Below are 14,513 nucleotides of genomic sequence, written 5' to 3'. Positions count from 1 at the left end.
AAAACAACATTACAATTTAGAAATCAAAGCAGAATTCCAGAAACCAAAACACAATTCTAAAAAAAAAAGGAAAATTTTAAAATTTAACATTTTGGAAAAAGCAAAAGTAATTTTGGAAAATCAAAATGAAATACTAAAAAAAGCCAGAAAAGGTGGAACAATGAGACATCACTGCTTGGATGATAACGTCTGATTTTTGAGGTTTGAGTTTGTCAAATGCCCTCATACTAATAAAGTTTTATGATTAGCATATCCAGTATGGCTGCAGACCAAAAAGGTTTTGGTTGAGAAGTCATCATTCAATCAGTGACTGTGTTTCATTTCTTTTTAACAATTTCTTTATTTTTTTTCTGGAAAATACTTTAGTTTTCTGAAATGTTTTCTTTTTTATTTCATCTTATTTTTTTGTGTGTTTTGGATTCTAAAATGTAATGTTTATTTTTTCTTTAATTGAGGACGTGATGTTTGATATGCTTTTGCTTCGAGTGATTTCTTGATGTGATTTGCACTTCAGGGCCACCGTAGATCAGCAATAAAAGGTGAAATGAATAAGGTTTTAGCATGTACGGCTTTTAGCTTTTTAATGCTTATTTAATCAGAGATCAGCATCCAAACTTCACATCCAACAGAATCCACTCATGGGCAGCTGTGTGTCGTTCCTGTCTGCTTCACTGTCGACTTCCTTCGATCCTTGATGCTGCGGTGTCTGGAACTGCTTTGCATTGTGATTTTCATTTATTCCTTCCTCCTCCTCCTCCTCACATGTCATGCAGCTGAAGAGAAGGAAGCACGTGCCGTGCGAGGTCAGACAGTGTTGAATGTGTTGCTGTTGAGGCGCTCGACAAACAAGAATGGGAAAACCAAAAAAAAAGTCAAATTCTCCTCCATTCCTGTGTCTTCTCTCCCTCCTGGTTCATTAGTTTTATTTGGAAAGACGACACATGAGCTTTATTGGGAACCTGAAAAGGTCTGGCTGAAACAAAAGGGAAATTTGTGTGTTTTCTGTCCTGTAAACCTGAAAACAGAGACTTTCCATTCAAACGTGGATGTTTGGTGTCTTTTTGTATGCTGTCGTGTGTCCGTTCAGAGTGAGAGAATCAAATAATTTATATATTTTTTTTAGAAAATGAAAGTTGTATTATTAAAAAAAAAAAAAGACTGTGGCCACTTAGTCTCTCTAACAGCTGAAAGGATCACTGCCTTATTCACAGGATTCGTTTCAAAGCTCCAAACTGAGAAAATCATTGACAAATAAAGGCTTTTCGAGGAGGACAGGAGCAGACGATGTACAGTAGACTCATGTCAGTTTGTATAAAGAACCAGGTGGAAAAAATATTTATTACCTGCATTGAAAGAAATTGTTTACTTATTGAATGTTCCCTGTTTATGTAGAAAAGTAGATGTAATAAAATGCATTCTGCTACATAAATGCTGGTGTCCACCTTATTTGAATGTTAACAGCTGATTTGACAGTTTTTCTTAGTACTGTGCTTAAAACTGAGCACTAGGGGGCAGCAGTGAGTTACTTGACCAAACGTTTCCACTCTTTTTTTTTTATTATGATTATTAGGTCATTTCTTAGATATTATTACTAGTAGATCTCAGCTAGTACGTCATTTTATTGGGATTATTAGATTTTTAATGGCATTATTAGGTCTTTTTGCCATTATTAGATAGTTTTTTGGAATTATGAGGTATTTTTTGGGGATTATTTTGATCTTTTTGGCATTTGTATTTCCTTTTTTGGTGTAAACAGATTTTTGGGCAGTAGGTCTTTTTTACATAAGTTTGTTTATTCTTACATTATTATTTATTTATTTATTTGCATATTTAGATCATTTTTACATCATTAGGATTTTTGTTCACATTATTTTGGATGCTTGTTTCATTTTTAGGTATGTTAAACTTTTCCAGTCTAAAAGGCTCGAAGTCCCGCTCTAATTGGTTTTTGGCCCCTAAACCTGGCCTGGATGTACCCTAAAATGGGATCATCCCTTGACTCTAAAGGCCCCACATCATGCCGGATTTAAACATATAAACCAGATGTTTTAGGAAACTCTAAGTTTTTAGAAACAGTTACAGAATTATAAACTGTCATTATAAATGACATTAATTTAAACTCCTGCTTTTATTGTGTTGTTTAGAGTGTTTTTCGTTAGTTTTTTTCATACATTTGTAACATTTTTGTTTAGATCCATGTCTTAAATCGTTTTTTAAGTAAATATAAACTCTACGAATGTTGTGAGAAATGGGCCCCTGAGGTTAAGTCCCCTGGAGTCTTAATCTTGCCATCTCTTCACACCGCAGCGCAATTATATTCGAGCTTTGATTCCTTTTATTATGACGGTGCGCATCTTTACGCGCAAGAGTGATGGGAGTATTTAAGCTCTGCTCCATTAACCACACCCACAAGCTGATTGAAAGAGGGGTGGAGGGTGGATGCCAGCTGTGATGCGCTTTGGAGAGCAGTAGAGGCGGCTCGGGAGTGGGTGGGGTGGACGCAGGCACAGGAGCTGGGATGGCATCACTTCAGGAGCCGTTTGGACATAAACCGGGCTCTCCGGTATGATCAGCAGACTGGCATCTGGAAGAACCGAGACCCTCAGCTGACATGAGTCAGGGCAATGAGAGCGTCCGCGCCAACATGTCTCAGGCGGAGCTGGACCTCTTCAGCAACCTGGAGGACATCGACGTGACCGCAGACGGGAGTCCTGCTCTCAGGTTCCTCATCTGCATCGTTTACTCCGTGGTGTGCGCCGCTGGGCTGGTGGGCAATCTGTTGGTCCTCTTCTTCATCAGAGTGAAACAGGACAGGAGGAAGTCGGGGGTAAACTTCTTCGTGCTCAACCTGGCCGTGACGGACCTGCAGTTTGTGCTCACGCTGCCCTTCTGGGCCGTGGACACCGTGATGGACTTCAGCTGGCCCTTTGGAGACGCCATGTGCAAGATCATCCTGTCGGTCACCGTGATGAACATGTACGCCAGCGTCTTCTTCCTCACTGCCATGAGCGTGACGCGCTACTGGTCTGTGGCGTCGGCTCTGAAGAACAGAACAGCGCACAAGTCCTGCTCCGCCAAGTGGGTCTGCGCTCTCATCTGGACTCTGGCGACTCTGGCGACCGCGCCGACCTCGATTTTCTCCGCAGTGACCAACGTGACAGGAGAGAAGCTGTGCCTGCTGCGCTTCCCCGGTGGACAGTACTGGCTGGCGCTTTATCACATCCAGAAAATAACTGTGGGCTTCGTGCTGCCCATGGTCATCGTGTCCATCAGCTACTTCATGCTGCTGCGCTTCATCCACAAGCGCAGCATGAAAACCAGCAACCCCAAACGCATGTCCCAGGTCACCAAGTCTGTCACCATCGTTGTGTTGTCCTTCTTCGTGTGCTGGATGCCCAACCACGCCATCACCTTCTGGAGTGTGCTGGTCAAACTAAACGCCGCACACTGGGATAAAAGTTACTACATCGTCCACACCTACGTGTTCCCGGTGACCGTGTGTCTGGCGCACACTAACAGCTGCCTGAACCCCGTCATCTACTGCCTCATGAGGAAGGAGTTCAGAGACAAACTTCGGGGGATGATTTACAGAGGATGATGTTACGGAGCGAGTGTCAGGCAAGCGCGTAATGCGTGGACAAACCGTGGCCAGGACGCGCCGGATGCGCACAGCTGAAGCGCACTGCACCCGTGGACACGGATGCTCCATGGATTCTTAAATCACTGCGCGCTTTCACGATTGCTCTGTTCCAATATCAAACAAATAAGCGTTCTTGTTAAAAAAAACAACACAATGTCTCATTAGTGGACTCCACAGACCGCGCGCCATTGCGCGTCACTATCACCTTCTGCTGTTAATGATGAGACGCGAGCAGCTGCGTTCTGCAGGAGGACGCTTAACCACCAAAGAAAATCCGGGATTCATGGAAATAATACTGAATGTAGCAACGGAAAACGTCAAATGTTTGCTGTAAATATACAAAAGCTGTTGGTTATAGTGGACAATCATTGTCATGTTAAACGAGTCTCATGCATTGATACGCAATGTTTCACGTCCAAAAAAAAAGAAGAATGAAGGGCATGCAAACGCATCAGAGATGTGTGTATTCTGCAGGTCTTAACTTTCAGCCATGCAGGCGCAGAGGAAACAGTCTGTTATGCGCACCGAGAGCCCTCCAGCGCCACCCAGCAGAGGAAAAATAGTGGCAACATAAGCAATGCTGGCAGAGAGCCGCACACACAAGTGAACACGGTTAAAACGGTCAGGAAACCTAATGGCTGTTAGTGCTGTCTGAGCTAAATTTGAATTTATGCACCAATTATTGATCTGTCTTCTATCTTCTTAATAAAAAATAAATTTTAACGAAGTGAAGAAGTTAAATCAGGAAAACATAGAGCCAAACGTCTGAGAGCATGTTGTCCTTTCAGGGACAAAGTCTTTATTCTAACTGTTAGAATAAAATATGTCCAACACAAGAGGCCCTCAGCTCTCATCTGTTTGCCTAGCTGTTGGACAGGACAAGTTAAAAAAAAAAAAAAAAAAAAAAAAAAAAAAAAAAAAAAAAGTCTAACTGACAAGATTTTAACTAAGAACAAACCATCTGAAATGATATGTGAGGCCAAGCTGGAGTAGAATGCAAATGGCAAAACGAGGAGCAATTTAACCTGAAAGTCAAACAGAAAAAAAAATAGTGACAGAAAAAAACATATTCAATTAAAACCAAATGTGCTTTTGCTGGGTCAGGATTTGAATTTTCACCAACACAAACTGTCACAGGCTGCAGGGAGCAGCAGCTAATCTGACCTGCTGGAAACTGTGCTCCCTTTCATTTGTTCCTAAGTAGGTTTTCTGTTTGTTTTTGTTTTTTAATTTTTTACAGGCTGCCTGGGAGGCACACGTGGGGGAGGATAAATGAGTTCCACCCACTGATGTGAGCCTGTATCCATGGATGCTGCAAAGTCTCACCACAAGATGTTAAACTATTTCAGATTTTGAGTTGGGAATGGAACCTTTTACCAGTGGTGACCGCATTTAGTATTTAAAACAATCTGTCAGACTTTTGATGAAAAGTCTTACCAATTTTTTAATTATCCACATATTGTCCTCCTCTTGCAAATGTCTTGTTTTGTGACATCAATTCTATAGAAAATTTGCATTTTCTAGTGTTAATTTTGATGAGAGAAGCACAAAGTTGGAATCAAAGAGAAGGTGTGGTGCCTTTGACTGACAGCTTTGCACAAAGCCAAGTTTCTCTATAATGAGCAACAGTGGGCTGGAGGGAGTGAGTCACTGCAAAAGAGTCTAATTTGATTGTGATAAGATGTTTTATTTTTGCTTGAGCTGCGTGCAGATGTGTCATGGTTGTGGGGAACCAGGAGCATGTGAGCAAAATCGCTTCTGTCTGACAGCATGTTTGATTTTCTCCTGAAGATGAACCCCGATGCCTGAGCTTTCAGCAGCAGATCCACTGAGGCGCATAAAAGGCGTCTGCAGCAGGAAAAAAATATGTTTCATCCTTTTCGTGCAAATTATCTTTTGTTTTTTTATTGTTTGCTAATGAAATCTAAGATGTTAAACCTTGTGTTTGGATTTTTAAAAAAGAATTTTGCTGTGATTTCAGTTCCTGTTTTGTAAATCTGCAAACAAACTTCCCAGCCACTTCAAAATGATTCACATTGTTAATTTTTTCTCATGTCCAATAGTTTGTAAAAGCATCCAGGTGAAGACTAAGAAAACACATCTGAAGGGAGCTTCCATTCAAAGTAAACAAATGAAAAAACGTTTTATTATAAAGGAAATTAAAGCCAGGAGCAGCTATTTACTTACCCTCACTGGCTGCTCAGACCCCCCCCCTCTCTCCTCAGCCATCCTGGTCAGAACTGCACGGGACAAAATCATTAAAAAAGGGTTTTCTGTTGGTTTTATCTCCATAACATATATATTTTGGTTACCTGGAGTCGATGAAAAGGTAACTTTTAAAACAAACTGCAAAATTTAAAAAAAGGTTTTTCTTGGCAACAGAGCTTTTTTGGGAACCACGCCCACATTCCTAATATGTTTGTATGTCATGTTGTTTCGTTTAGCTTAAGCCAAGGATTCATGTATTGAATTCTTACAGTATTTTGGTCAAACAGCAAGAGCAACGTCACGTTTGTGAGCTCGCCATACTAACGCTGTTGAAAACTTCTAATTCCAACAGTTTTCCCCAATGATACTCGAGGAGTTTGAAGGCAATAGATCAAAATCCACAGGAGTTTACGTTTGTAGCTGGTACTAAAGGTGATTTTTTTTATTGAATATGGTGGCCTCTTCTTAAGCTCAAAGGTCAACCAAACTTCAGTTTAGGTTGTCGATTTAAGGTAGTGGCGTTTGTGTGATAATTTGTGAAGTTCGCTCAAACAAAAGTTTTCTTTTTCCATATTGTGATATAATTGCCACATATCACACTTTGCCGCCAAATAAGTCGTAGGTCATGTGACCATCCCATAATAATTTCAAATATTCCCCGACATGTGTGTTTTGGTCTTGTTAAGGGTTTTCAAAATACTTTTTGAGCCCCATAGGGGATTTGGGCCCTATTTATTTTTTTTCGGTTTCTCCCGCTGTGATGTCATCATTTTTAAGGGAGGGGGCATTCACGATGTAAAAAAAGAAGTCATTTTCATCGGGTACTAGCCGTGTGTAAATTTTTTTGGAGTATGCGACGGCGGTCGTTGCCGTCCATAACTGCTACGGTACTTAAATGATGTAATATTTGTCCTCTGCAGTTATATGTTCAAACTCGAATGACAAAAAAGTTACAAGTAATGAAAAACAGAAATACGTTTGCAACAAAACAAACTAAACTTTCAAGGCTCCACAAAATTAGCCCCCAACGTGAACAAAGCTGTGATTTCTGCAAAAGCAGTTCAGTTTGGGCCTTGGTCTCACATTTATCTGAACAGACATAGAAGGAAAATGACTTTCACAAACATGTCGTGCAGCTTGGATTCCTTATAAGGACATTTCCTGTTCTGTTGAAGCAGCTATGAGAAGGAGTCTTTGAGATGCTTCCCTTGGATGCAAACCATGCTGGATTCACAAGCTGAGAAGTCCCAAGAATAATAAGCTTAAATATTACTGTTGAAGGAGATGCATTATTAATTTTACTCATCATAAGCCTGCCTATTTGTTTCCCCTTCAGAAAACAGATACGTCAAAGCCTTTGTCTCACAGTCACCGATTTGGCCCAAAATGAAACCATCAGCCTTTTCATTTACTCTAGGTTTTCTTTCAAATCCAAGTCCTATTTGTTTGCAAACCTTTGTGTGACTAAGTGCTGCAGTAATGAAAGAGAAACCTGTCTTTGTGTTGCTGAATGTAATATGTCAGCGGCTCAGTCTCTTCTTGCTGATGCCCCACACACACTTTCAGCGGCCGACTCGACTGCATGCAGGAGCAGAGCAAAACAAGACAGAAATGAAATGGTGTCTGAAAGCATCCAACTGCAAGTTTAAAAAAAAAACAAAAAAATCAAAGCTTTAGCCGTGTGTGAGAGAAAAATGACCAATAGGGGACTGTAATGTCAGGATCTATGAGCTGCGTAACGACACGATTACATATGAATTCATTCAGAAGCGGCTCTAATAGCTAATAAAAATGCAAATATGGGAGCCACTGATGGCTTTTTCGCAGAAAAATATGTACACTTTATGTATCTGCTGATGCTAATGTAATGCATGTCTGCTGCACTTGTCGCCTGTAATGGGTTTGTGTATTGATTTGACAAGAGTAAATGATTTCACCCCAACATGAGCAGTGAACCTCTAACAAATAATAGCACCCTAAAGCAAAGTGGCTCAGTTACAAAGCAGAAAAAAGTGAGATTATGCGTTCTTCGTTTTCCCACCATTCCAAAGAAAATGGAACATTTTGACATTTTGATAAATAGTCTGAGGTTTCTCAGGTGCTTTGATCTCAATGAGGGATTGCAGATCTGGTAAAGGTCAGCTCTTGGCACTCGGAGGACTCTGACATTTGCAGGGGAAAAAACAGCTATTAAAACCCTGATCAGTTCAGTTATGGTTACTTTGAACTTAGCTTTCTCTTGTAACAAGTTGAAAGTGAAAAAAGTCATTCAGAGTATCCATTCTTTACCGCACGTGCTGCAGGTGGAGAATCATGGAAACTGTGTGGTTCCAAGCAGATGACAGTGAATCTTTGTTAGTAATCAAACAGAGCAAAAGATGTGAATAATCTGGATTATGTGAAACCAAACACAAGCAAAATGCAAAAACGGAATCTTAACAAAAACATTTGTTTTTAAGAAAAATTGACTTGTTTTCTGTCTTATCAAAAGGTTTTCAATATAAAAATAATTATTTAATGAATAAACTTCTTTTTAATAATATTTTTGGCTAAAACCATTTTTTTACCCCATTAGCAGATATTTGTTACTTATTTTTAAAAAATTGCTAAGAATTTTTACATTACAAGAGGAGAAAATGCAAGTCAACAAACAGAAAATTGACCCAAGAATAGAAAGTGAAGTTAAATTATTTATAGACAAAATAAGAAGCAGTAGAAATTCACAAAATCTGTTTTCATTAGCTCTTTAATAAAGTACAGGAAAAGTGTTTTAAGTCTTGTTTGATGTCCCTTTCAAATCATTGAGCACCTTTTGTGTTAAATCACTTAAGTAAGTCACTTCTTAAATCAATTTTAAGAAAAAAGTTATAGGAGAACAAATAAATCACAGTTTTGAACCTTTTTGGAGTTCTTGACAACAAAATCAACAATGAATTTGTCATGGTGCCTCTGTCAGCTCTCCTCCCCCTCCCCTTTCTGCTTGGATTCTGATTCATCTCAGTTGTGTCCACTCACCTCATCACCCTCCAGACCTTCATAAGGAGATCCAGAACCAGCATTCATCGCCAGTTCATTGCCCCTGATGGTGCTTAATCTGGTCTCATGTCTAGTTCTCTAGTGTTCATGATCACGTCTAACCTTGTTATTGCCTCGCCTTCAGGACCTTCTAACCACAAGTGGACACCTGAGTCACCAGATCACCTGAGCCACAGAACCTCAAGAGCCTCCAGCCTCACCACGAGCCAACACCGACCTCCAGCCTCGCCACAAGCCAAATCTTCATCAAGCTACTTCACCTGCTTTGCCTCGGCCTCCAGCCACATCAAGATCTCAAACAACTCCGGATAACATTAAAACTTTACTTGCCAACTTGCTCACCTTGTGTTTTCCTTCCGGGTTTCAGCCCCTGGGTCTTCCTCGCCTAGCTTGCCATGACAGAATTCCTGCTTTTGATCCTTTATGTTGTAATTTCTGTGAAACTTGGGTTACGTCAACATAATCAAGTCAAACTTCATTTAATCAATGACAAATAAAATCCTAATTAACCCTACAACCATGAATTAAAAAAAACTTTTTTTCTTATTAACAATTTGTTTTGTGTGATTTAGTTTTTGTTCCAGGCTAATTCAAAGAATAGTTTACGTAAAGTAGCTAACTTTTCTTGAATTGCATGCACACCTGCAGTAAACAGATTCTCTTTCTTCTAAATGAAGCAGGACCTCAGCATTAATGTCTGATTCTGTCTGGTTCACATCTGAATGGATGACAGAGCACCGCCATGGATTCAATCTAGGTCAACAAATCTGCTCATGTTAAATACATTTATTTCCTCATCATAAAACATACTTATTTATTACCATCTTGTAGGCTATACGGTAAAACTCCACGTCATTTTTACAATAATTTAAAAGCTCAAAAATGTGTTTAAAAGTTATTTTTTAAGCAGTTTTTGTGACATCATCCACGTTTTCTGGAAGAGAGGTTTTCTGGAACAAAAAAACCCCTTTGTTCTTCATCTAGAAACAAAAGTGACTGATCATTTGGATGGGTGAGCCAATACTTTTGGTCTTGTGTGCTTACATGTGGTACTTCTCTTATCTATAAAAGCAGTTTAGCAGTGTCACGTGCTACTTGATCTGCTTAACGTGTTCTTGTAGCACTTTTCTGATGGATGATACTTATAAAAAAATTAAGCTTAAAATTGAATTTCAGTTTTTCTTTATTCAAATCGTTATCAGGATTTAAAAATGCCTTTTGAAATGATTGTATTTGTGACGTAGAAAATACCCTGGATGGGCCACATGCTCCCTGCTTTGCTCCACTTGCAGACAAATAGATCCATGTACGTCTTTTTTTTCCCCTTCATCTGAGCTGGCATCTGGTATCGATAATGTTAGAGAGGCAACTCAGAGATTAAGAATTTCTAATGACTTCCTGCCACTGTGTTGATATTGTCCTAGAAAACAACAGTTTTTTTTTTACTTTACCCAAAAATAGTGTAATCGTAATTAAAAGTCTACAAAGCTTTTACAAGACCCCAAAAGATGATCAGAGTGGGACTTTAAAACAAACTCCATTTTCTACCAGAACATGGTCACAGCATCAACTCTCTGTGTGGCGTCTACCAGATTCCAGGGTTATAGAATCTCTGAAACCGCCTCTGGAGACACATCAGAAACGGAATAACAGACTCCACACATGCAGCTTTGCTGGGATTTTTATTTTTCATCAGACTTCGGAACAGTTATAGCTTTTAAAAAGTTAAAACTAAGGTTTGAGCAAATAAGGATTTCTGGTTCTTAAGACTGCACAGTGGTGTCCTGTCTGTGTGGAGTTTCCATGTTCTCCTTGTGCATATGTGGGTTTTCTCTGGGCACTTCTGCCTTCTCCCACACTCCAGTTTCATGTTCCTGACCGTTTACCTCACCTTTGCTCCTGCTCCTACACCTGGCTGTGGATCCTGTCTCCGGCTCGACTCGCGCCTTTGACTGTCCCCACAACCACGGCTGGATGAAGCTCGTCTGCTGGACTTTTATATATGTAGTTGTAGATTTAGATAAGTTAATTCTTCTCTAAGAGTTCTGGTAAATCGCCTGTCCATCCTGGGGGAGGATCCCTCCTTCATGTGGGCACCCCTGAGGTTTCTTCGTTTTTTCCGGAATCCGGTTTTTTTGGGAGTTTTTCCTTACCGCGAAGGGGGGTCTAAGGGCAGGGATGCCAGTATAGCTTAGTCAGTTTGTTAGTTCATTTTAGTATTTTTCTATTGAACTCTTTGTATTCGTGATCCTTTTGCTTTCATGTTTTACTTCGAAGCACATCGAGACGACTGTTGTTGTGATTTTGGGCTATACAAATAAAATTGAATTGAATTGAATTGAATTGAATAAACATGCTTCAGTGGTTGACTGGTGACTCTACGGTGTCCCTGAGTTGTGATTGTGAGTGTGTGGTTGTCTGCCGTTGTGTGGCCCTGTGATGGACTGGCAAACCGTCCAGGGTGTCCCCCGCCTCCGCCTGACAGTAGTTGGCCGATTTCTGGTATCCCTGTGACTCTGAACATGAATGAGCGGTGTGGATAATGGGTGGATGTATGGAACTTTTGTGCCATGCTTTTTCTAAATATAGCAAGAAGGCGTTAAGGCCCCCTCCCCCCAAAAAACAAATCTCATGAGACCTTTGATAAAGTCTGAGTCTCTGTATGACAGAGGACTGCCATCATCTGTCACTCAGATTTTTCTTCTCCTCAAAAAAAGGTGAGGCTGGCTATGACTTAGCGTGTCTCTTCTTATTCAGCTGCAGTTTGCTGTATCTGACCCACTTTGACGTCTACAAACCTGCTTCATCTCTGAATACACACTGAACCCACACAGCCGATTCACAACAGTGTCTCAGAGCAGGCCTGCCACTCTGTTATTCAGTGAAGTGGATGACTGCAAAATCAGATTTACATCAACGTTTCTGCCCACTGAACGGCTCCGGCAGCTGCATCTCATCTTCATCCCTCCGTTTGGAAAAGCTTCTGCTTTTCCTTGAGAGCCATGTGTCAGTCTGCGCCTAAAATGCTCTAATAATTTGTCGTTCACAGACGCCTGAACAAGTTTCATTACAGTCTTACTGAATCATGTGGCGAAAAGCAATTCACATAATTGAACTTCTTCCCACCTTAAAAAGGCCTTTTGCTTTAGCGGCATTCAAAACTGAAGACAAGTGAACACCTCATGAATCCACATTATTATTATACAAAGCTCTTATTTTGAAAATTAGACTGCTTAATTGAATTCTGCTTTTTACTCTATAAATCAGTCATCATTTATTATTTCTTCATCAGTAAACATAGACTTGTTTTTGCTTTCGGGAACTAAAAAAAAAAAAAAACATGCAGAAAAGCTGTAAAAAAGAAAAAGGAAACAAATGAGCCAACAAATAAATAAATAAAGATTTCCATCAGTTTAAAATAAGCCATTAAAGGTTTAAAGCTGATCTACTTTGACGTGAAAAGTTTTTAGTAGGAGGAAAAAACAGTCTCCACAAAAGCTCAAGCAGATACAGTTGTTCATTAGCAATAATTAATATATTTCATAGTAATCCTGCTGCAGTGCTGCTCTTCAGGGAGTAGTTTCTATCTACAAACGTAGCTTTTTGAATCATTGGACTAATATTTCAAAAGATTCCTTCTCACAGGTTGTAGGTCGGTCTCCTAAACCGAGTTGATTCTGTCAGCATCCTTCACCATTAGCTGACTGAAGTGTCATCACTTCTGCTCTGCAAAAGCTTTCAATTCCTGAGCTTTACTTTTTCGAAAACATGAAGGTTACTGGAGGGCATAGCTGAGGAAGCTGCTGAAAGTTATTCTTTTTGATGATTTAGGGGCCGTATTGGCCTGTTTTACCGCCTGTTTTGTACATTTTTCTTTCTGGTCTGGCATCAAATGGACAGAGTTTGTAGGATCAGCATCAATTTCATTACTCATTAACACAAATTACTCATTGGATCAATCACATGAAAACAGCTAAATGTATTGTAGAATGTTGACATGGTCGCGATTATGAGCTACAGTTCAAGCTGAGAGTCAAAATGAGAGAAGAAAAAAAAGATTGAAGTGAGTTTGAATGGACCCTGGTTGTATGTTTGGCTCTGCTGTGAGTATTTGCTGGGATTTTCCTGCACAACCGTCTCTAGGGTTCACTCAGAGGGGTCAGAAGGATGTAATATTCAGAGTGCTAACAGCAGAAATGCCTGAAGGAAGTCAGAGATCAGAGGAGAATGGAGGTTTTAGATAACACTCAAATAAGGGGCTGAATTACCGTAAATTAGTTAAAGTAACCAACTCCTACTTTTAACTTGTATTAGTTGGAAACAAACACAAGTTAAAAGTAGGAGTCATTCTGATGTCAGTCATTGTACATCTTTGTATTTTTATTATTATAATGTATAATTAATTGATTTGTATCTTTATTTTTTACAAATTGTTTTTTAATGTTTTTTTTTTAATATATAAACTCCTCAGATTCCTTGCCCTGTTTTGATTTTAATGAAAAGTAGACGACAGCGTTTCAATTCATTACACCAAATTTCTGCTGTTTCTCATTCGTTTATGATGTTTTTCTGTTCCCTGATTTTGGATTTGATTGCATTTGGGGGACGTGAAGCGCTATGTGTTGTAAATGTTTACTTGAAAATTGTCCCATCAATAACGTTGATTGATTGTCACAGCTTATGTTTGTAGAGTACTTTGTGGTGTCAAACCGTGACGCAGGTGGGCTCCAGCCGCAGAAGAGCCTGACGGGGGCCACCACGGAAAAAAATCCCAGAATTTAAGTTACTGTTTGCACAAGTTCACCGAAACAGGACAATAAGCATTGTCTGTCCAAGTCCTGCAGCTATGACCTTTAGTGTTTAGAATATGCCATAGACAAGGCTAAAGCATGTATCTGTGCTGTTCCCTCTACTGACTGGTGGTTATCAAATTGCATGGGGGGTTTTTCAGTACACCTTCAGGTCCTCCAAGGAGCATACCGTAGTTTAAACATCCCCACTTTCTCAAGGAAAGTGCAGGTTTTTTTATATTCAAATGACACTGGCAGGCTACCAGACAACTCTCCAGGATTTCTCCTTTTTCTTTTTACTTCCTTGCACTGACTTTGTTTGACATCACATTATGATTCTGAGCTTGTTCTCATGCAGTCTCTCATTTATAACTTCAAGGGTGGAATTTCATTTAGTGTCCATTTTCTATTTCAACTCACTTCACGTCCCCAGCATCAGCAGACACGCACTGTTTGAGGAGCAGCTGTTTATTGATCTTAGAAGGGTAATTTGTTTCCCTCTGCATGCGTGTTCCTTTGGGATGCAACTGGGCTGCTCCAAGTCACACGGCCTCAGTTAGTTTTCTGTATCTTTTATGACATTCATGCAAGGAGTGACGCAAATCCCAACAGAATATCTGATTCTTAATTTGGCCTTCATTTTTGGTGAAATAGACGACTTTGGTTGGAAGCACGTTGTCTAGATTTTTCCTCTTGACATGATGCTGGCAAGAAACGACACTTTGGTCTGTTAAGAGTTCCAGTCAATGTCAACAAAGATGTATGGTATGACCCTCACTTTACAATGTAAAAGCTGACACAGTGTACAGTTCATGAGAAATTTGTGCTGGCCAGAAAAA

General features: G+C 39.9%; 1 protein-coding gene and 1 long non-coding RNA gene across 2 annotated transcripts in view; one reads left to right on the top strand and one right to left on the bottom strand.

Annotated features, from left to right (window-relative positions):
• The window catches only part of LOC144990934 (uncharacterized), a 163,467-nt gene that overhangs the window by 112,425 nt on the left and 36,529 nt on the right, over window positions 1-14,513 (bottom strand). The gene's annotated exons all lie outside the window — the stretch shown is intronic.
• On the top strand, window positions 2,475-4,070 carry rxfp3.3a1 (relaxin family peptide receptor 3.3a1). Its single transcript, XM_004066960.5, has one exon. The coding sequence runs from the start codon at window positions 2,612-2,614 to the stop codon at window positions 3,596-3,598; it is 987 nt and encodes a 328-aa protein (XP_004067008.1). The 5' UTR covers window positions 2,475-2,611; the 3' UTR covers window positions 3,599-4,070.

Source organism: Oryzias latipes, chromosome 3, assembly GCF_053564925.1.
Source record: "Oryzias latipes strain Hd-rR chromosome 3, Olatipes_Hd-rR_3.1".
NCBI classification, from domain to species: Eukaryota; Metazoa; Chordata; class Actinopteri; order Beloniformes; family Adrianichthyidae; genus Oryzias; species Oryzias latipes.
Note: the sequence above shows the minus strand (reverse complement) of the source record. Positions and strands in the feature narration are given on the sequence as shown.

Bases quoted from the DNA above. Each gene is read 5' to 3' on its own strand.
- rxfp3.3a1 (XM_004066960.5), top strand. From the start codon at position 2,612: ATGAGTCAGGGCAATGAGAGCGTCCGCGCCAACATGTCTCAGGCGGAG.